This window comes from Numida meleagris, chromosome 4 (genome assembly GCF_002078875.1).
Source record: "Numida meleagris isolate 19003 breed g44 Domestic line chromosome 4, NumMel1.0, whole genome shotgun sequence".
Taxonomy (NCBI): domain Eukaryota; kingdom Metazoa; phylum Chordata; class Aves; order Galliformes; family Numididae; genus Numida; species Numida meleagris.
In genome coordinates this window covers 36106957-36127727 of record NC_034412.1, presented here as the reverse complement: position 1 = coordinate 36127727, position 20771 = coordinate 36106957, and the positions used below count along the sequence as shown (strand labels likewise).

At 40.3% G+C, this 20771-nt stretch overlaps 1 protein-coding gene across 2 annotated transcripts in view; it reads left to right on the top strand.

Annotated features, from left to right (window-relative positions):
* Window positions 1913-20771, top strand: part of ZNF827 (zinc finger protein 827) — an 83664-nt gene continuing 64805 nt past the window's right edge. The window contains exons 1-3 of one of the 2 annotated variants that reach the window (XM_021395445.1): window positions 1913-4368; window positions 4470-5480; window positions 10672-10844. In XM_021395445.1, the coding sequence (XP_021251120.1) occupies window positions 4266-4368; window positions 4470-5480; window positions 10672-10844 (1287 nt within the window). In that variant the 5' untranslated portion in view covers window positions 1913-4265. Of the gene's footprint in view, window positions 4369-4469; window positions 5481-10671; window positions 10845-20771 lie in introns of those variants that run through there. The other variant, XM_021395443.1, reaches the window with a different exon arrangement.

The following is a 20771-nucleotide window of genomic DNA, read 5'->3' as shown; positions in this document are numbered from 1 at the left end:
TCATGCTTTCACTGCTGACGTCTGTCCCTCAGTGCCATAACTTGAAGACTCTGACCTTTTCCTTGCGTTGCGTAGACTGTTCCTACATGTAGCCTGCTGCATTCATATTTCTCTGCTCCAGGGCCATACAAACTGCCATTGTGGAACACTTGCTGCTTTTCATGAGTTGCACCTGTACCATTACGTTACTTTGTATAAGGGATAGTTAGAGTTTCCCTCATTTGAGTTGGATGGCTTAGTATATAAATCAGTGAACATGTTTGGTTTTTTTTTTTTCAGTTTTCAGAGACAAGTAGTTTGGGCAGTTAATATTTACACCATTATTGATATCACAGTCAAGTTCTAATCAAGATTCTATGTAAAGGAGCAGATGCTCTCAGTGTGAAATAACATAGTTTGGGATTAATAAGATTTGTGTGTCAAACTGAACTCTTGAAGGAGGGAATAGAACTTCTCTGTATTTGAAAACAAGCAAATGAGTAGGCAAGCATGGGAAACTGGCACTTCTTCAAGCAGTGCTTTTGCACACATTTATGACTTTGCCAGAGATCGTTTGCTATTGGGCTACATCAGTGGCCCGGCAGTATGTTGGTGCTTTTTGTTGATGCTGACAGGAGTGGAGAATACTTGTTTTGAGGTTCCTGGGTGCAGTGTGATGGTGCATTCCTGAAGCGTGCAGGACACCTGTAACTGTACCAGTCTCTGCTTGAGAAAAGTGATTTGGGAAGCAGATCTCCCTCACAAACTGCTATGGAAATCAGGAGAGAGAAGTGCTGACAGGTCCTGACTCTCGAATCATGTTGAGAAGAGCCAATCCGAGGAGCAGTCACTAGCTAAGTGTGTTGGCAGGATTCCCAGCAAGGTCTTGTTCTAAATGAAGTTGGTGAGAATGTGTCCCTAATTTTTAAGCTACCTTTCCCTATTTTGCAATTTCCATGTGATTTCTTACCCACGTTTAGCATTTCAGACCTAAATAAGAATTAAATGTTTGTAGCTGAGCGTCCATTAAGTGATTGTGTAATAACAAACTGTAGTATGTTTGTTGTGGGGAGAAGAAACTTAAATGTAGGGTTGCATTTCTACTCAGCTTGGCTTCTAAGCTTTCAAGAGCTTCTCACTGGAGCTCCTTAGTTGTGTTGCAAGAGGAGGGAAAAAAAGTGCCATGCAGACCTTTTGCTACCAGTGTGAAATTCAGCTGAAATTTCTTGACAAGCACGTGGAGATTGGCTCTTGTTTCGGTTAGACTTGGTCTGGGTGTCCCATGAACTCATCCCCTGAGTTCTGAGGAAGGTTTTATTCATTTTGAAGGTATGTGAGTCGATGGGTTGGGCTGACTTCTGGAGTTCTCAAGCTTGTTCAAAGGCTTGCAAGTCTATGTGAATTGAAGTCCTGCCCTAAAGACCTTGAATGGTAACTTTACTTAGAAGTGAAATTGCCAGGCTGCACAGTTATGCTTCTAAACCAATTCACTAGTGTTTAAAAGGGGACTTGAATGAGTTCATGATAAGACACTGATGCTGGCTTTTTCAGCATTAATCTTATAGCCCTGAAGTACAGTGGACTTGATACTGCAGCTATAGTGGGAATTACTCAGGAAAAGAAAATTAGAACTGTGTCAGCAGTTAGAGGCCTGGTTTTTGTGTACTGAAAGACACTGTACTGGCAATGGAAAAAAAAAAGTCCAGCTGGATTTTGGGATAGAGATGCTGCAGAGGAAACTTGCCCAGTTTTTGTACAGACCACTTGAAGTTTTGAGCAAGCTTGAGTAGATCCAGGCAGATGAGCAACAGGAGGGGGAGCTCTCTGTGCGCTGCACAAGGCGAAGGGAATTTCTGGCCTTGGTAACAACCCCTGAAGTGAAGAAGGTAAGAGCTTCACTCCTGCAGCTCCGTGTCAATAGCACGTTGGTGGCTGCCCTTACTGTGGGCAAGACCAATGGAAAACGTGTACATCTGGGAAAAGAACGAGTTGTGTTACTGTCCCGACTGCCTTTGCTGTCTTTTTTGGTTTCAGATATTGTGTAGTTGTGTTACTGTCAAAGAAGGCTGTATTGCGGCCCTGCCAGAGTAGATGTAGTTCCTCACCCCACATCCTTACTATCAATTTGCCAGTGTCCCTGCTGTGCGTATTTCCTGGGTTATCAGCCGTAGAGAGGAGAACAGATAGTGAAAATATATGTGGGATGTTACTTTTATGATTAGTGCAAAAACTGATGCAGGTGAGAGGGAAGAAGTAATTTCCAGTGCATGTAGAATGAACAAGACTTTTAAGAATAGTGTTATTTAACGGGTGTTTTAAGGGACTGGTTGCATCTAGGAAGCGTCAACATAAAGGAGAGGTACATGTCAAGGAACAGAGAAATTTGGAGGTTTATTAAATAGGAAATTTCTCTTAAAAGAAACCTACTTCTGGTATAAAATATCCCTCAGACTGTAATTTTTTGATGACTGAGTGAAGGGAAATGCAATGCTCCCTCATTATTTATGGACAGGGAATAGACACAGAGAGAGAGGTTTTTGTGTGGAGAGGATGTTGTAGCACAGGCAAATGTAAACATACATGAATTTAAGTGGTAGGATGGAGGCAGGCTCTGGCTCCATAGCTGTGCGGTGGTGTCAGCTCTGTGCTGTGCCCTTGTCTTGGTCTGTCAGGTCAGGGAAAGTGCCAGCAAGATGCTTTCTTGGCCCCCAGTCCAGAATTTGCTTGTGTCAGGGATGGGTGGACAGATCTCTCCTCAGGCTGCACCCAACTCTATAGATATCCCTCAAGTTAGTTAGTAGCACTCTCAGGATGAAGAGGGAACACGTTCAGTTCTCCTACAACCTGCCTTGAGTGCTGCTCAACTGTTTAGCATGTATCTTCTTCATTTGAATGTACCTGCTACTGGCCTGTGTGCCTAAGCTGTTGTTAACATTGCTGTGTCTGTGATGTTAACTTGGCTAGTATCAAAATAATTTCAGATAAGTGCTTTGGGTTTTGCTTGGCTTTTGTTTTGAATAAGAATGATGTTAACCCTCTTCTACTTAAAATACTAATCTAAGGAAATGGAGTCATTTCTCTATGGGGTCTTACAATGGTGAGGAAATTTCGAGACCTTTTGAGTCAAAGAACCTTACACTAAGAGGCACTATTCCTCATATTGCATGTAATGCTTAAAAATAAATAACTTTGCCTTCAGATTGTATGCTGTTATCTCTACATTTAAGATGCAGTTGGCTGGGTTTTTCCTTCTTACATTCATTGGATCAACGTAATAATATAAATATAAGATTTTATTTATCAGCTTCTCTCCAGGCTTTGTAATTTGCAGGAATTAAATAAGGAATCTGGAAATAATACATGATTGCAGGTACAATACAAATAATGCAGGTTTATTTCCAGAATGTCAGTGGAGGGTTATATTAAATCCTTTTGTTTTGCTGTAGTGTGATTACAAAGATTGTTTTGTAGCTAGGGCCACTGAGTCTGAGAGCAAGAAATGTGAGAGGTATCTGGCAAGAGGTGATAACACGAATTCAATTCTAGCACTGCTGTTGTTCTTGACTATGTTCTGACTGGCCTGCAAGATCTGCAGAAAAAAGGCCTAAATTACTTTACATACGTTAGAGGAAGAAGAGCAACCTAGCGACACAGTTCTGTAAACACTGTCAGTTAGGTCTGAGGAGAAACTGCATGTGTTGCGGTTACCCAGAAGAGAGAATATAACTAAATGCATTGAGACTAACACTTTATATTTAAAAAAAAAAAAGTTTGGGGTGGTATTTGAAACTTTTATGTAGGGTGTCAAGCAAATGAAAAACAAGTAGTGTAAAAAAAATAATTTTTTTTTGAATACATGATATTCCTCTCCCAAATAGTTTGAGAGATGGGAGCCTTAGCTGGCATTCATGTATTAGACATCTCAGCTATTCAGAAATGAAGCGTGTATTATTGGTACAAATTTTATTATACTTTAGATAGGGGTCACTGCAGGATTGGGCTGAGATTTAAAGTCTCTGGAAGAAACTTCTTTGAATAGCTGTACACCTGATCTGCTTTTGAAGGCATGCCTATGTTACCTGTACTGAGACTCAAGTATCCAGTACTTTCTGGGCCTATTCAATCCCTGCTTTATACCACAGAGTTTGTAACATTTTGCAGGATGTGCAAAAAATTAGAAAAAAACTGCAGTGTATGAGTGGTGCCATGCTATATATTGGTGGTATATTTATATCGCTGCAGTTTTAGCTGTTTCAGTCATGCTGACTGAAAGATGACAAGCTTCCATGGTTTTGTCTTCAAATGAACCCTTTTTCATTTTCAAAACACTTTTTCCTGATCACTTAATCCAGGCTGATGCCAAGTCCATGCACTTCAGAGGGATGTTAGGTGACTATTCAGGAGAGTTGTGCAGAGCCAAATATACTCTACATTAAAGAGTTATTTTGCACAGATTTGGAAATAATACTGTTATTCTTGGTTCCACACAGATGGTACCAGACAGGAAGAAGTGGAAGGAGAACTCAGTGAAGAAGAACGCTGGTTTGGAAATTCTTCAGAGACTCCTTCAGAAGCATCATATGGAGAAGTCCAGGAGAACTTTAAGTTGTCTCTTGAAGACAGAATCCAAGAGCAGTCCACTTCCCCAGATACTTCTTTGGGAAGTGCAACTCCTAGCAGCAACGCAGCGGAGTTGGGAACCATTGAAAATGAAGCACTAAGAGAGACGTTACAGAGCAAAGAGCACCTTTCTCCTGATGCATCATCTCTGTGTGAGGAAGAACCTCCTGGTTCAAATAAGCCACTGAGTAGTAACCTGAGGCGGCTGTTGGAGGCTGGCTCCCTCAAGCTGGATGCTGCGGTTACAGTCAATGGCGGAGTTGAGTCCCCTGTAAATCTTGGCTCAAATCTTTCCTTCTCTCCACCTGCTCATCATGCCCAGCAGCTCAGCGTGCTTGCCAGAAAGCTAGCTGAGAAACAGGAACAAAGTGACCAATACAATGCAAGTAGTCACTTCATATGGAATCAAGGTAAGTGGTTGCCAAACTCAACCACCACCTGTGGTTTGTCCCCCGATTCAGCTATCCTGAAACTGAAAGCCGCAGCCAATGCTGTTCTGCAGGACAGATCGCTTTCAAGGACTGAAGATAATATAAGATTTGAATCCTTTTCCTCACCTTTTAGCTCTCAGTCTGCCAGCTCTACATTAGCAGCTTTATCAAAAAAAGTGAGCGAAAGAAGCATGACTCCTGGGCAGGAGCACCCGCCTCCGGCTAGTTCTTTCCTTTCTCTGGCTTCTATGACCTCTTCAGCTGCCCTGCTCAAGGAGGTTGCTGCAAGGGCTGCAGGCACCCTGTTGGCAGAGAAGAAGAAATCACTGGTTGCTGAGGATCCCCTGCAGCTTTCAGAGATGAAGCAAGAGAAAGCAACTCCACCACAGTCTTTGGAATTATTGTTACTGCCGGTCCCTAAGGGAAGAGCATCCAAACCCACTAGTACAGGTATGGATATGCTTTGAGCAACTAAATAGAATGTGTTTGTTTTTCCACAGGCTTATGTAGCATCTCTTCAATGGATCTGGATTTGTTTTGCTTCCATGTACTATGAGAACAATAATTAGGTACTGTAGGGAAACAATAGAAAAGCTTTTTAAAATACCAATTGAAGACCAAACTGTCACAAATGTTTCCATTCTTTGAAAGATATAAGGGTCCAGTTCAGTTTTTTTTTTTTAATTTCATACAATGGCATTTCCCCCTCTCACCACGTTCAAAATAAATCCACAAAAATATTTAATGGAGAAGATCAAAGAATCCCTGTTAGGGAGCTCACAGTATCAGTGAGCATATACAGAACTAGTGCTTTTGAAATTCTGGACAAGGAAGAATTCTCCCTCCTGCTGTCTCTGTCACAAATGGACTTTTGTATAATCGCTCACTACCCTGTCCTAATTTACCAGAGTATATTATTATGTTGCCACTTTTCATTAAATTTTTTTTTGCAGTGTGAACAAATCTCACATGTTCAGTCTTTTACAAAGCTTTGTCATTTAAAAAAAAAAGTGAACTGCCTTTCTCTAATTTAGCTCAACAAGAACCATTTCACACTTTCCGTCCACCAGTTCCAAATGTTGGCATTCAAGGAACTCGGCTTTTAGGGAATAAGAAGAAATAGTCTTGGTAACAAGCTTTGAAGAACTGGTAGACCATGCAGGAGAACTTAAATTATCCATCTTCAAAATAAGGAAAAACAAGATTTCTTTCACCTCTTTTTATAAAATGTTCACATCAGTAATACATATTTCTAGTAGCAAATGCACGCTTTTGGTGTCTGATATCAGTGTTCTCCCTGCAGTGGTATTCTCCTGCAGAGGATAAGGAAGCGCATCAGGTATCTTCACAGGGTGCTCAAAGTGATTCAGTACATTAGAGTTGTGTCAGACTGAATTTGTCTGGAACGTTAGCCTGACTGCACGAGTGCAGCAGATCAGCTGGGGAGCCTGGCACGGGCATTGTAGGGAAGGGATCCGATGAGGTGCAGCTGAGAGCGGTTTTTTGCTGTGAGGTGCGAGTGTTCTACAAGGGCTTTGCTGGTATATTTTGCCAAGGCAGTTAAAGTGGCAAACTGTTTTTGCAATGGGTCTTGGCATAAGATTTCCATGAGTTGAAATAAAGTCCTTTTCAGAGTAATAGGAGCTAAACCAAGAAAAGGCCCCTTTGTGTTGAACCGGGAGTACCCACACTGGCTACACCGATGTAACTGTGGGCATTAATTTAATGCAACTTTCTGATACAGACTGGTCTTCATACTGGAAAGGCAGCTATAGGAAGGAGAAAGGTTAAAATCAGTTTGTAGCTATTAGTTTGTTTCTTGCTGGGAAAGAAGCCTTTCTCCCTTTTCACAAGGGAAAGGTGAATAGTTGTAATAAAATCCAGGTTCTGCGTTCAACTAGCAAACCGTGCACTTAGTGCAGCTTATACTAGGGGAGTGCTCTGGCATGTGTAAGTGCTCTGGTAGTACCAGCACTTCATAGACTAGCTCTGATGCAGCAAATTCCTAGCAACTGTTCTCTTTGCTGAAGGCCCTAGCTCACTGTACTGCTGAAAGATAACAATAGGGGCCGACTGCCTCAGGTCCTTGGTAACCGAGGAACAACTATTCATTTTTTTATAACATATGGGACTAGGATCCCAAGAGGAAGGGTGTTTCCTTTAAGTTTATATGCGCTGGGCCAGTGCCAGTTGGCATCCAAGCTGACTTCATAGTGTAATGTTCATAACAAAAGATCTTCTAAGTCCATTTTCTTATACACAGTTAAGTTTTTCCTTTCTAAATAATTAACCAACTGAAAACAAAAAGCAAGCTGCTGGTTAGCATATCTGGATGTTGATTGCGGGAAGCCAAATTCCTTGTTTCCTTTGGCCATGGAGGAATGCAGCTTGCAGAAAAGTCACTGTTAGTCAAAAAGATCAGAAGTGACCTTTGATTGGAAAAGTCTGTAAAAGTTGCGTAGGGCAGCAGAGCATGTATATTTTTACCACAAAAATAAATGTCACACAATCTCAATTCCTTTTGCATTTATGACCTTATGGCACTAAAAGCAAAGAACCAATATTTCACTTATAATGTTGTATCTGTTTCTGTGTGTCTGATTGTTTCTTGAGACATGGGGTTTTTGGCTTGTTCCCAGAGTTAAATATCTCTGACCAGTAGGCATAGATTTTGCTCCCCTTTCATGCTTAGAGTACTTAAGGTGCTGGTGACTTTACTTTGTTGTTACAAATCTGTTTTGCGTACCCACCAGCAATGTGTAGCTTTGTTTATAAGATCAGTATTCTGTAAGATTAATTAGATGTTGACATGTGAGAAACAGCGAAGATGGAGGCTATTTAGAGGCATATGTTAAGAGTATTCCTGCTGCTCTTTTGCCTATGATTTTGAGCTGTTTGGTCAGAATTATTTCAGGCAAGAAGCTGGAGCTGTAGCTTACAACAACAGTATCACACTGATGATGTTGCAGGTCAGGTTTGGTGGGCTTGACCATTGCTTGTATGGATTGGAGTGAAACGGTAAAGAGAGGGCTAACTTTTTGTTAGCAGCTAATTTGCTAGTATTGCCAACTTTATTAAATGCTTACGTGTTTTGGATGAAACTTAAAAGGAAGTCTGTAATCTCTGTTAAAATTCTGATGCCATTTCTGAAAGAGTATAGGTGGCAGACTCTTTTTATTGACTGAGTACTTGCTTGGTAGTAACTTTTTGTCTGCGATGCTTGCAGTTTTGTTCCCGAATTTTCTTCCTGGCTAATTCTCTCTTCGCTGTACTTGCTTTTTCCAAGTAATTGATGCTGTGTGACATAAAATAGATGTCACTGTAAATGGAGGAAAGCTCAAGATGCCATTTTTTTTCATTTGCTAAGGTATATGAAGTATAGTAAAGAACTAACATGGCAGAGCTTTGAACAGGGTCGACGTAATTCCCATTTGCCATTAATTGACACTATTATTGGTGAAGTCACAGAATTACAGAATCTTAGGGGCTGGAAGGGACCTCTGAAAATCATCTAGTCCAATTCCCCTGCTAAAACAGATTTCCTAGAGCAGTTTACACAGGAAAGCGTCCAGGTGGGTTTTGAATATCTCCAGGGTAGGAGACTCCACAGCCTTTCTGGGCAGCGTGTTCCAGCGCTCGTTAACACTCAAAGAAGCTCTTTCTTATGTTTGTATGGAGCTTCCCGTATTGAAGTTTGTGCCATCGCCCCTTGTTCTGTCACTGGGCACTGCTGTGAAGAGCCTGGCCCCATTCATTTGGCTCCCGGCCTTTAGGTATTTATATGCCTTGAAAGCCCAGAAGCTGAAGGAAGGCTGAGGTGGGCTGCTGCTTGCCAAAGGTGGTATCTCTAGCACACTCGAGCCACTCAGGACACCTAGTAGCAATGGTGGGCTACCACTTGGCTTTACCATTACTCACTCCCAAAAAAACCACACATAGTACCGTATCTTTACAACAGACTGCAACTCCACTGCCTGCCACCATGCCCAGCCTCCGCTCCTCACCCTGAGGCCTGCTCAGGGAGCAATGACACGTGCACGACCTGCCTGCCTCCCTTCTCACCCAGCCACTCAGCCCCTCCTCACGCCACTCAGGAAGCAGAAGGCATTTGGTCCAGCTCTTTTGCCAAGTGCTAAATTGCTGTTGGTTCATCTTGGTTGCAGATTTATTTTTAATGGGCAGGAAAAATAGTAATACAAGGCTTGTTACACATTTCTTTTCTGAATCTTTTGTGGTAGCCAGATGCTGGAGAAAAGATAACGAGAGAAGGAAAATAAATGATAGGAAAAAATGCTAACAATGTGTATTTCTTTGTATTGTCTTTCTCCCGTGTTTTGTGAAGAAGTAAGTAAAAATGCTAAAAAAAGTCAAACAGGTAATGACAGCACTGGTTTTGGCATGCTCTTTAGAGATTCAGAGAGGGAACACTTTGATAATAAGTTGAGTGTGATAGAAAATTTCACGAGTAGAATTTCTGAAATTGCAAAAGTACATGCTTTGACAGTATCTGTTTTTTTGCACTTAGATAATGAATACCTAATTGGTAGAATTATAATCTTTGTTTCCTACTTAATAGAAGGAATTATTTTTGAGGATATGATAAATCTTTCTGGAGGTTTTTACTACTTATTTCCTCATCAAGGGAATTTGGTGCTTGCTATATTCTTATCAGTAGGAAATAACTGATAAAAATGAGGTGAAATATTCTGAGAGAAATTCCAGATAACAGGATAGGCGTTGTTGAGTTCTGGATATTTGAAAACAGTCTGGAAAAAAGGCTTCAAATTCTGTGGTAATTCTAGGCTTTTGTAATAAGCAGAGGAAGCTGTGGTGAGGGGAAGAATGGATGGTTAGTTGCGTATAGTCAGCAGCAAGGAATTTCTCTTTCCATCAACCTTGAGATGGTTCCACACTCGGTGGACTAACCATATTTACTTGACAAATGCCACCAAGTCCTTATCATAGAGCAGTAAAGCAGAGTGAAAATGTGTAGGAAGGCAGTGGATTTAATGCCCTGATAGCTAGCAGAGTAGAAGGAAACCCATGACCCTAGGACTCCTGATGGCTGAAGTTGCGGCAGCATCTGCTCGGGCCATAGTTAAACAATTCTCCTCTTAAGTATATCTGAGATGCAATGCCAACAAGCTTATTGGTTAAGCTGTAAATTTCTCTGTGTTTTATATCCCCCAAGCTCTCCTGGCTAACCACTGAATATGGGAATGGATCATTTTTGAACAATTAAGCGTATTTCCCATACCCAACTACAACTGGCATTTGATAGGAAATGAGGCTACAGAGTGATGATTATGAGAGACATCCATCTCAGTTCTGTTAAATTATAAGGAGCATTAGCACCAGGTGAGGCAGAATAGCATCCCCTACTGATTAGCCAAGGGATGTTTGGGACATTAACCTTTATAAAAATTATTGTGACCTTTCTTAGAGGGAGAATAACTAGATTAACTGGGAAAGGGACACGCAGGGGGAGGAACTGAAATTTCTGGTACGTGTTGTTGTTTAACTGATGTGTCCCTTTGCAGATGAAATTCTAGCATTGAAAAATGGTATCTTGAGTACAAGAGAAAAGCGTTCAGCAAGTGTCTGTAAAGGATCCTCTCTTTTTCTTCCCCCTTCTGCTAAGCCTCGGAAGAAGAAGGAGGAAAACCTTTCCAGTGTCCAATCTGTGGTTTGGTTATCAAGAGGAAGAGTTACTGGAAACGGCACATGGTGATTCATACAGGTTTGAAAAGTCATCAGTGTCCACTCTGTCCATTTCGCTGTGCGCGCAAGGACAATCTCAAATCACACATGAAGGTAAGGGAAGTGTTTACTGACTGTCAAAACGTTTGACTTGTCAATCAAAAAATGATCGTGCAACAAACATACTTCAGTGGCATTTGCAAGAATAAAAGTTCACTGTCAGTACTACAGTTATGTATTTAAATAAAGACACCATAAATAGATAAAGAAATAAACTGTTTTCCTTTGCTTGTCTTTCTATTTTATGTCATGTGAAAATTGCCATGGGCTATGTCCACTTGGTGCAGCACAGGTTCTCTGTGATGGATTTAGTTTTGGACCTGAAACCACCAGAAGCAGGGATGTTAGCTGAGATGTGACACCGTGCAGCAGTAGTGCTGCTTTCAGGATGCACGCTAATATCTCTCTGCCATTGCAATACACTAAGTGAGCATAGCAACTTGGCCTACACCTCTGCAGTTTTAGTTTTATTTTTGCCATGGTTTTTAACTGCAGATACTCCAGATATGAAGCATCAAAAATGGTGAAAAACAGGTTATGCTGTAGTGTTTTATTTTGAAATGTTTCTACTAAACTTAAGATATGTTTTTAACTGAGCCTACAGTTTAGGCTTCAAAAGAAGGTGAATCAACATTTGTGTTGATATGGAGAAATATAAAAATGTAAAAGAAATTTAGAAAAACAAGTCTATTTAGCAGAAGTACTGCATGACTGGAAGATACAAAGTACCTGATCTTTGCATATGGCCGGGCATACTTGGTGAAGTAAAAACGGTACCTGGCTCATTAATCCATGGATGAAGGAGCTGAGGGGGTAAAAAGTTCACTTTGTTAAAGGAGTTGAGCTATTATACTATCAATGAAATGTTTTATTACAGTTTGTATTTTGTTTGTGTTGGAGAACAGGTCTCACAGTGTAGGGGTGGGGACAGGAATGTTGGTTCAGCATTTATATGCTGCTGTTGCAACACCTGAGATGGCTGGACAGGAGTCCTGCCTTGCTTAGGCTTGAGTAACTGTTAACTTAAGTATAAAATCAGATGATTCCATTGATCACAGTAGCAGATCGTGCTGCATTTCAGGTCCTTGCTAGGTCTGAAATCATCCTCCCAAAGTCTGAAAGCTCACTGCTTACTCCTCCTAGTGGGAATTGGTGCACTGTTCACAGGCATCCTTAGTGTATTATAGTGTATTATGCTGAACCTTACCAGTTCCAGGTAGGTTTGGTGTTTGCAATTTTTTTTTTTTTTTTAGGACTTGGTGCTCGGTGTTGACTAGAGGGCTCAGGTGGCATTATTAAGTAGCAGACAGGAAAGAATGAGAACTAAGTATAATAAGAGAAGTTTTTTCTTTTCAGTTGTTGACAGTCTGCACAGAGGCATGCATCACCTGAAAGTTTGCTCTTCTGTGGTAGAGGCCTGTTATTGTTCCCTGTTTTGTGAAAGACATCCCTGTTACTCCCTGCAGAAATTCTTGATCTCTGCATTTTGTACCTTTTTGCAATTATTATTTACAGGGTGAGGGCCTATCCCTTACTTTTTCACATGGTGATTTCCATAGGGGGTCGTAGGTAGGATGCTGGAGGAAATTGGGACCTTTTCCCTGTCTCTTTGTGCTAGCAGATTAGTGGCTCTCTTGAAGCCCTTGCAGTCTTTCCTGCTTCCTGCCTAACATATACCCCTTCATTAGCTGAACCCGTGTTGTCTTAAACTCCTGGTAAAAGCATGTAACAGTAGTATTTATTATTTGTTAGTGTGGTGATTATTGCTTATTTTGAGCTGATTTTGAGTCTCCTTTAGACTTACTGTGTAGGTAAGATTCTAAGTCTCCTCAGTGAATGCAGTCTAATCATGCAGGTCATGATGGACTCAGGTCTTTGCTAGTAAAACTGCTTTATTTAAGATGAAGCCAACTGCTTTATAAAATGAATTGGCCTGTATTTGGTCTTTTAGTCTTGTTACAGTCTTATGGATAGATGCACAAGAAATCACAAGTACAGGAATTTGTAAGATAATATTTTACCTTAATTTCCAGGGGTTTCATACACATTCCTCATTCAAGTAGTCCATTCATAAAAACATTGTCTGTCAGGTCAGAATTTGTGTAAAATTGAAATATTTGCATAGTAGTAGATGAATGAAACATAGACATTTTAGTCATTTGTTCAACAGTACCAGATATATTTTGAGTTCCCTTTGATAAAAGTATAAATTGGTACCAAGGCTGAAAATAAAAGAGCTTTCTTTTCTCATCATAAAAATGTGCTGCTTTTAAATCTGTATGTAAGTAAACATGAGCTTTAAAGGCGTGCGCGCGTGCACACACACACATATATATATATGCTAACAGTGTTCAAAATTGAATGATTGTGCATCAGAAATAGTATGGCATAGCTGGGCTTTAGGATGTAGTGTTCTGGCTACTTCAGTTGCACATTCCAGTTCTCTTCATTGTCCCCAAATCCTCTGGGAGCTACCTGGTCTTATCTCCTTCCTGGCAGGAATCCCATGAAGGCAGAATTGCCTTTATCTCTCCACTCCTCTCTTTCTCCCCATGAGTCAACAGCAGCTGCAGGTGAGACTGCAGAATTACAGTGCTAGGATGGTGTTTGTCATTATAAGTCAAATTTTTACTTTACTATGTTATCACAAGCTAAGCTTTTTTTTATGTTGCTTTTTAATTTTAGGTTTTATGTTCCATTTATCAGGATGACAGATAAAACCTGTTGAGATGTTTTGTCCAGTTGGAGTCTTCCAAATCTGATAGTATTGTCTTAATTTCCTCTCAGGCAGCATAGCTCTGAGCTGGAGTACCTCCTCTTTTTTCTATGTTCTTGCAGGCATTTTCCTGAATTTGAGAGTTTAGAGTTTAATTTCCATTAATGGTTTGTGTGTGTGTTTATATGGGACTTCGTATTCTGTGTATATTTAGGTTAATGAATAATATCTACGTAATATAAATAATCCGTTATTTTCCAGCAGTTATAACACACCAAACCCATTGGCCAAGAATATAACATTGCTAACATTTTTGATATCTTGTCTCCTGCTGAAGAAAATCTTAATAGAGTTAGAATCATAGAATCATAGAATTAGCTAGGTTGGAAAAGACCTACAAGATCATTCAGTCCAACCATCCACCTACCACCAATAACCCCACTAAACCATGTCTCTCAACGCTATATCTAAATGTTTCTTGAACGCCTCCAGGGATGGTGACTCAACCACCTCCCTGGGCAGCCCATTCCAGTGCCTGACTGCTCTTTCAGAAAAGTAGTATTTGCTAATGTCCAGATATCCAGAGTTGGATAGATTCCAGCCCTGACCATACTCAGATCTACATGTGCTACCCACCATGTTGATGAAAGCTTTCTTCCAGTAAGGGCACTTTGCCAGGACCAGCTCACAACTGGAGGTGAGGAAGTGAAAGGCAAGAAGGGAAGCGGAAGGAATGTTTCCATGCAGTGAACAAGAGAGACTGAGTGAATTGCCTTTTAAGGCATGTAGTTTTATCTATAATTGTTATATGGTATTTAAATTCCACAGTGATAGGCACCTTAGAAAAGTCCTAAAATAGACATAGTACAGAATTTTATTAGTCTGTTTTGGAGACAAATTATAGTACTTGCATAACCACAAATTTTGGCCCTTTTTCCTAGGAATCTGAGGGGTAGCATCTCAGGAGTTGATTCTGGTATCATAGTGTGGTTTCCTGCGGCCCAAGGAATACTGAAAGTGAAGACAGAAAAAATGAACGGGCATCTGAGAGAGGTGTCCTATCCTGGCAGGCAGTAAGGATTGTCTATGAGTCTTCCTCTCCATTTATCTAAACGTGTACTCAATTTGAGCATGTTACTTTCTTTTTGAGTGAAAAAATAACTTAAATGCTAATTCTGAAGCTGCAGAAGGCAACAGAACGGGGTGGTGTAATTTAGCAAGGTGTTTTCAGGCCTTTCTGTTTTTACTTGGGGTGAAGTAGGAATTAAATTTACCTCAGAGCAATACCACAAGCATCAGTCAGATTTTGGCCAATTAGTATCTCTGGATCATGTACATATCTTCCTCCAGCAATTGGTGGAAGGTTAGGCTGTGAGATCATACAGATACGTTCCAAGAAAGCAACAGGATATTAGCCTGAGTACTTGGAAAGGGGAACAAGGAAGAGGAGCATATGGCCAAAAATAATACCTATAAATGTTCCTTGTGCTGCTATATAGACATAATGCAGAAATGGTTGAGCCAGCTCTTCTAGCAGTGGAAAAAAAGTTTGGTGTTGTGAACATGTGCTGAAGCGTGATGTTATGACAGAAAATGAAGAAATGGAAGATTAAGCTTAACAGAAAAGGCAAATGCAGTGGCAGGCAGATTGTGAGATGCTTGAAAACAGTGTCTTCCTGCTTCTGTTTCTTGTGAAGGACTATGCAGTGTGATCTAAGATTAATACTTCTGACATATTCAGAAGATTATAATCAACCTGCTGATTAGAGGGGCTCTTGATTTCACAATAGTGGGAATTAGGAAAGACTGAAGAATATAAACAGGTCCTTACTACCCTTCCCCTCCCGCCTTTCTGACTTGTTTTTCTCTTTTTCTTTCTTAGAGAAGTTCAGAAAACAGAAGGAATATTCATAATCCATTTTAGTGAAAGACAGAACAGGTTACTTTAAAGCATCTTCACCATATTGAGGAGGAGACTGGCTGTATTTTATGTGAGAGTTTTCTGTTTAGTTTTGTTTAAGCTAACCTTAAAGAGCCACAGGAGGCTGCTTTGATTCCATTACCTCACCTCAGGCGAGGGGAGGTAATACAAACTTGCACAGCTTTTCAGCAACAGAAGTCTGTGCCCTGAGACCAGGATATATACCAAGTTACTTAAAATACTTGCCTTTTAATCTTGTCACTTTTTGCATACAGTGCAAGAATAAGACATGAAATGCATTGCTGTCTTAAAATCTTACAGATAAAATAATTTTATACATGTTATATATGTATATTTATATATATGTATTTAATATGTAGTCCAGTCTTGCAGAAAGGCTTTTTTCCTTCTTTTTTTTTTAAGCAAAGCAAGGAAACAGTTTCAAAAAGAAAGTACTTTATAAATAGTGTATGTATCCTGAGGTGAAGGATCGTACCAAAACTAGTGTCTTTTAAATGAACTTTTGAAAATGCAATATTTGGAAAATGAAGGAGCCTATCAGAAATGAAATGGTAGGGAGCATTTGATTGATGCAAAATATAGACCTATCAAGCTTACCTGAATGCAGGCTTAGTAGAAGGCATTTTGCTACAGGGTTTGATAAAGAACCAACCAACCTACAACAAACAAATAAAAAAAAAAATAGGTGGGGAGACAAGTATGGGTAAATGGCCAGGTTGTAGTTGGTGTTGGCTATAGTGGTTGCTTAAACAGATATCCCTCATGAAAATGTTAGTTTGTATCGAACAAAGTAAGTGAGAAAAAGAAAGCCTATAGGAGGTATAGTCAGAAAGTAAGAGTGAGTAGCCAGAAGCAAACATTTGTGCTCCCTCGCTCAACATCCTAATTTTGCTTAGGGATTAATATTCATAGGAAAATATATCTTCTTATTCCAAGTATGGGAGAAAAAAAAACCAACAAAACAAAAAGCAAAAAAACCTCGAGTCCTGCAAAAGAAAGATGAATGCCAAACCTTACCTTCTGTGCTTCATAAGTAGAAGAGAGAGTCTGTGCAGTAGCATTACCCCAAATTTAAGGAAGGAGACAAGAGAAAGATCTACCTGATGGGTGCTAAAAAATCTCAGGAGTAGCCTGTGTTGCTGTGTCCCTCACCCCTACTACCTGTTTTTCAGGTGGGATCACATCACTTTAACTGGCTGGTAAATTGGCCAAGATGTTGCTTTTAAGGATGAAAAGTTGATTTAACGAACTGCTTATGATACCAGAAATATTAGTATGTTGACAAAAAATGTAACAAAATATACAATGATATGAATGATGTGATATGATAAGGACACGTGGCTTCTGTAAAAGAAAATCATGTACTCTTCCACTAAGATGTTTTCAGCGTGTCAAGAAAATCATGGACTTGAGAATCAGCTGAGATTTATTTGGCCTTTACAAAAGCCTTTGGCAAAGCTTCTCACTGAGACGCTGCCAAATAAATTAAGCAATGCGATGTATTGTGGCAAATTAGAAACTTACCAAGAGATGGTAAAACAAAGGGTAGGAAGAAACTAGCAATGTAAAGCATGAAAAAAGGCTAACAGAGGGGTGTTCCATTACTAAAAGTGGAATTGTGCATATTTTAACAAATGCAATCTGTACAAAATGATGGCTGTGGAGTAAGAGAATTGTAAATGATAGAACCTTATATACGTGAATCAAGATTAGAAAAGGCAAAACTTGAAAGGGAATGAAAAGAACTAGCTGGCAGACAAATGCAAGGGCAAATGAAGTTATTGTTGACAAATACAAGGTAGTGCACCTTGGAAACAGCAGTCTTAAACTAATCATGCACTTGACTGTCTTTAATATAGTGAACTGTAACTACTCAGAAAAAATAGCTGGATATCATTGCAGACTGCTCAGTGAAAGCCTTTTCTTGGCATATGCAGCAATTGTTTAAAAAGTATGTTAGATATTCAAATATGCGTAGAATAGAACAGAAATGACACTGAAAATATTACAATGCAATTATAAATGTATGGTGTGCTGCCACTTTTGATACTCATTTCTGATGCACATAGTGTATCAAAAAGATATATTAGTGTTAGAAAGGATTTTAAAAGATGGCAGTGAAATGATTAGTGGGATGGCAAGAACTTTCTTCTCCCTTTGAAGAAAGAAACTGAAAAGAATGGGACTAGCCGGTCTAAAAAGAAGATGTGGTCAAAATAATGCATGTGGTAGGGAAGAGAAATAGAGGTGGCTCTTTTTTATCATTCTTAACATGTGAGACTGAAAAGGCAGCAAGAGAAATTAAAGAAACAAACAAGATTTTCTTTAACCAACTTGTACCCAAATTTCCAAACTACGTCTAAAGTTTGTAAGAACTGTGTAGGCCTTACATCAAGTACACACAATAAAAGCTGTAGAAACACAAAATATCGTTTGAGACTAGGAAGACTGCAAGGTTATAATAAAGATATACTTTGCACAGTCAAGGAGAATATTACACAGTTAAGTGTGTAAGTTAATTACGCAGTTAAATGAAGTAAACTCAGAAGGTAGAAGTCCATCAATGTTTTGACATTGGGACTCAGATGAAAACTTTTCAGCTGCCCTCATGTCCTCTTGCCTGTAGTTCTTGCTGTCATCATGGGGCAGGAGTTGGCTCAGGATGCAGTGATTATCCATGTCAGAAGTTATCCATCTCCCATTGCAGTAGCGCTGCCACCACTAGCAGTAGCCTAGTTGAGGCTAAAAAGGATATCTGGTGGCTTGGGTAACATTAGCGTAGTATAAGAGCCATTTGCTGGAGGGAGAAGGCAGCCTGTTGGGCTGTGTGGCCTGGATCTCTCCAGTGATTGTCTTTCTGTGTAGCTAGCTCTACACGGTTTCGTACTTATTCTGCAACAAGTGGTTGCTGCCTTGACTCTTATCCTAGCACAGGATGGCAATTCTTGGCTCTTTTAGCTGCTTTTGAATGAGAAAATAAAGGGTAGATTTTCTTCAAAGGAACTTACTTCTTAGTTTCTATTTCTAATAATGTTCTTATTTTAAAATAAATATTATTTCATATTGAAATTAAAAAAAAAAAAATTCTATAATGAGTGTGTACCCAGGACATTGAGGGTTAAATACTGTGACTTTTATTGTTTCATATGTTTTGTCTTTTTGTTTGTTCGCTTTTAAGGTCTAAAACTCTTCAACATTCTAAATCATAGAATGGTTTGAGTTGTAAGGGACCTTTAAGATCATCTAGTTCCAACCACCCTGCTGTAGGCAGGGACACCTCTCTCTAGACCAGGTTGCTCACAGCCCTATCCAGCCTGGCCTTGAATGCTTCTAGGGATTGGACATCCACAACCTTGCTGGGCAACCTGTTGCAGCGTCTCACCCCCCTCACAGCAAAGAATTGCTTCCTAATATCTAGTCTAAATTTACCCTTTTCCAGTTTAAAACCATTTCCCCTTGTCCTGTTGCTGCCTGCCCTTATAAAAAGTTCCTCCCCATCTTTCCTATAGGCCCCCTTCAGGTACTGGAAGGTTACTATAAGGTCCCCCCGGAGCCTTCTCTTCTCCAAGCTGAAGGGCCCCAGCTGTCTCAGCCTGTCCTCATAAGGGAGGTGCTCCAGGCCTCTGATCATCTTCGTGGCCCTCCTCTGGACCTGCTCCAAAAGCTCAAAAATCTTTGGTTTTGAATTCTGTCATTCCTTGGCTACAAGCTATAAAATACTTCACTACAGGAGAAGTTTGTCGGTGACGCTGCTATTGTCTTTGGACAGGAGAGAAATCCAGTTCAGATGAATAAGTCTCCCCATGCTCATTGATTCTCAAGAGATATTGCAAGGTGTCATGCCAGGCACCTGGGAAGAGAAGGTGGCTCCCACACAGACTTTTCCACCAGCTGCAGCAGTGACAGCCTCATGATGGCATCATATTGATGGTTCTGATACAGGGCCTCCAAAAGAGGTGGTTAACTATGTAGGCAGGGAAATGTTGATTGGTGGAGATCCTGGAGACAAACTCTGGCACACAAGATCTCGGTGGGTGTAAGAGAGAAAGTTGCCATGGTGAGAGTGCTTCCTACCATTAGTACATCTTGGTGCTCTTCGTGAAGGAAATTGCTTAAATACTGCTGTGCTTACAGACCATCCAGTTTCCAGTAGTGTGGACGGTCAATCTGGTTGGCATTTCCATTGTAATTTATTAATGTTTAGAAATTATTGTGCTGCTGTTGTTCTGCAAGTTTATTGCTGTAAAAGCTAATGCTGACCTAAGACAGTTTTAATTTTTTTGTTGTCAGGTGCAATTTCAAGATTCCAGAATTACTTTGTGTAAGCATGACATTTACAGACAATAGTGAGAATGTCATTCTATAAAGAGACAGACCAAAAGAAATTCTCTCTAGCTGTTTGTTTAACACCTAATCTCCAGAGCCCTTGAGGGACCACTGAATGCAAATTTACAGAGCACTAGTGAAATATGCTTTCACTGAATGCCAAGAAGACTAAAAGAAGGTCTCCCAACTTCACATTTTTGGAGACCTGTGTTCAAGTCCGCTGTGTGTAGAGCTAGGAATGCTAGATGTCATCTTGTGACTGAATTCCTCTTACTATATAAAGAATTAATCTGGCAAAATCTTTTACTGTGGGAAACTTCTTCCAATCAGAATTTTGACAAAGTTGTATTTGGAAAATACTACAGCTACGCCCACAGCCTGCACCAGGACTCTCAGGATATTGGTCTCAGCACTGTGGGAAACTAGAAAACACTGAAAGCCTTAACTAGAGCTAGGCCTTCCAGGCTCCCTCAGAAAGCTGAGTTTTGATTGGAGCTCAAGTTCTTAGGGCTTGTAGACTCCTAGACTTCAGCAGCAAGCTTTGATTCTCTGGCATGTCTGCCTTGAGCCAAGCCCGGAGAGTTTAGAATAGAGTGCCACCCAGCAAGGTAGGGAATGATGTCTGATTTGCTAAGGGTTCATTGAAGCCTTCCGTGTTTCAGGTGAAATATTTTGCATTCAGCAAATAGCCATTTTCCAGCAAAACTTCTGTCTCATTGAAATGTTTCCAGCCATCTCAAGTCACGGGTGAAAGTGAATGGAGCTCAGTCTGGTGTGGAACTCAGTCTGGTGCCAATTTGTCCTGATAACGTGTCATCTGTTGGTAAGGGACAAATACCTGTATTTGCCGGTCTTCCTAGAGGGAGTAGCCTTGAGCACTGCTGTGAAGGTTTAAAATTTATTTCTGAAGCTATGGAGAAAACTTTTCCATGCATCAATCGCTGTTACGCTGAGCTCAGTTATTCCTTTCATTAGTACTGTGCTAATCAGAAATCGT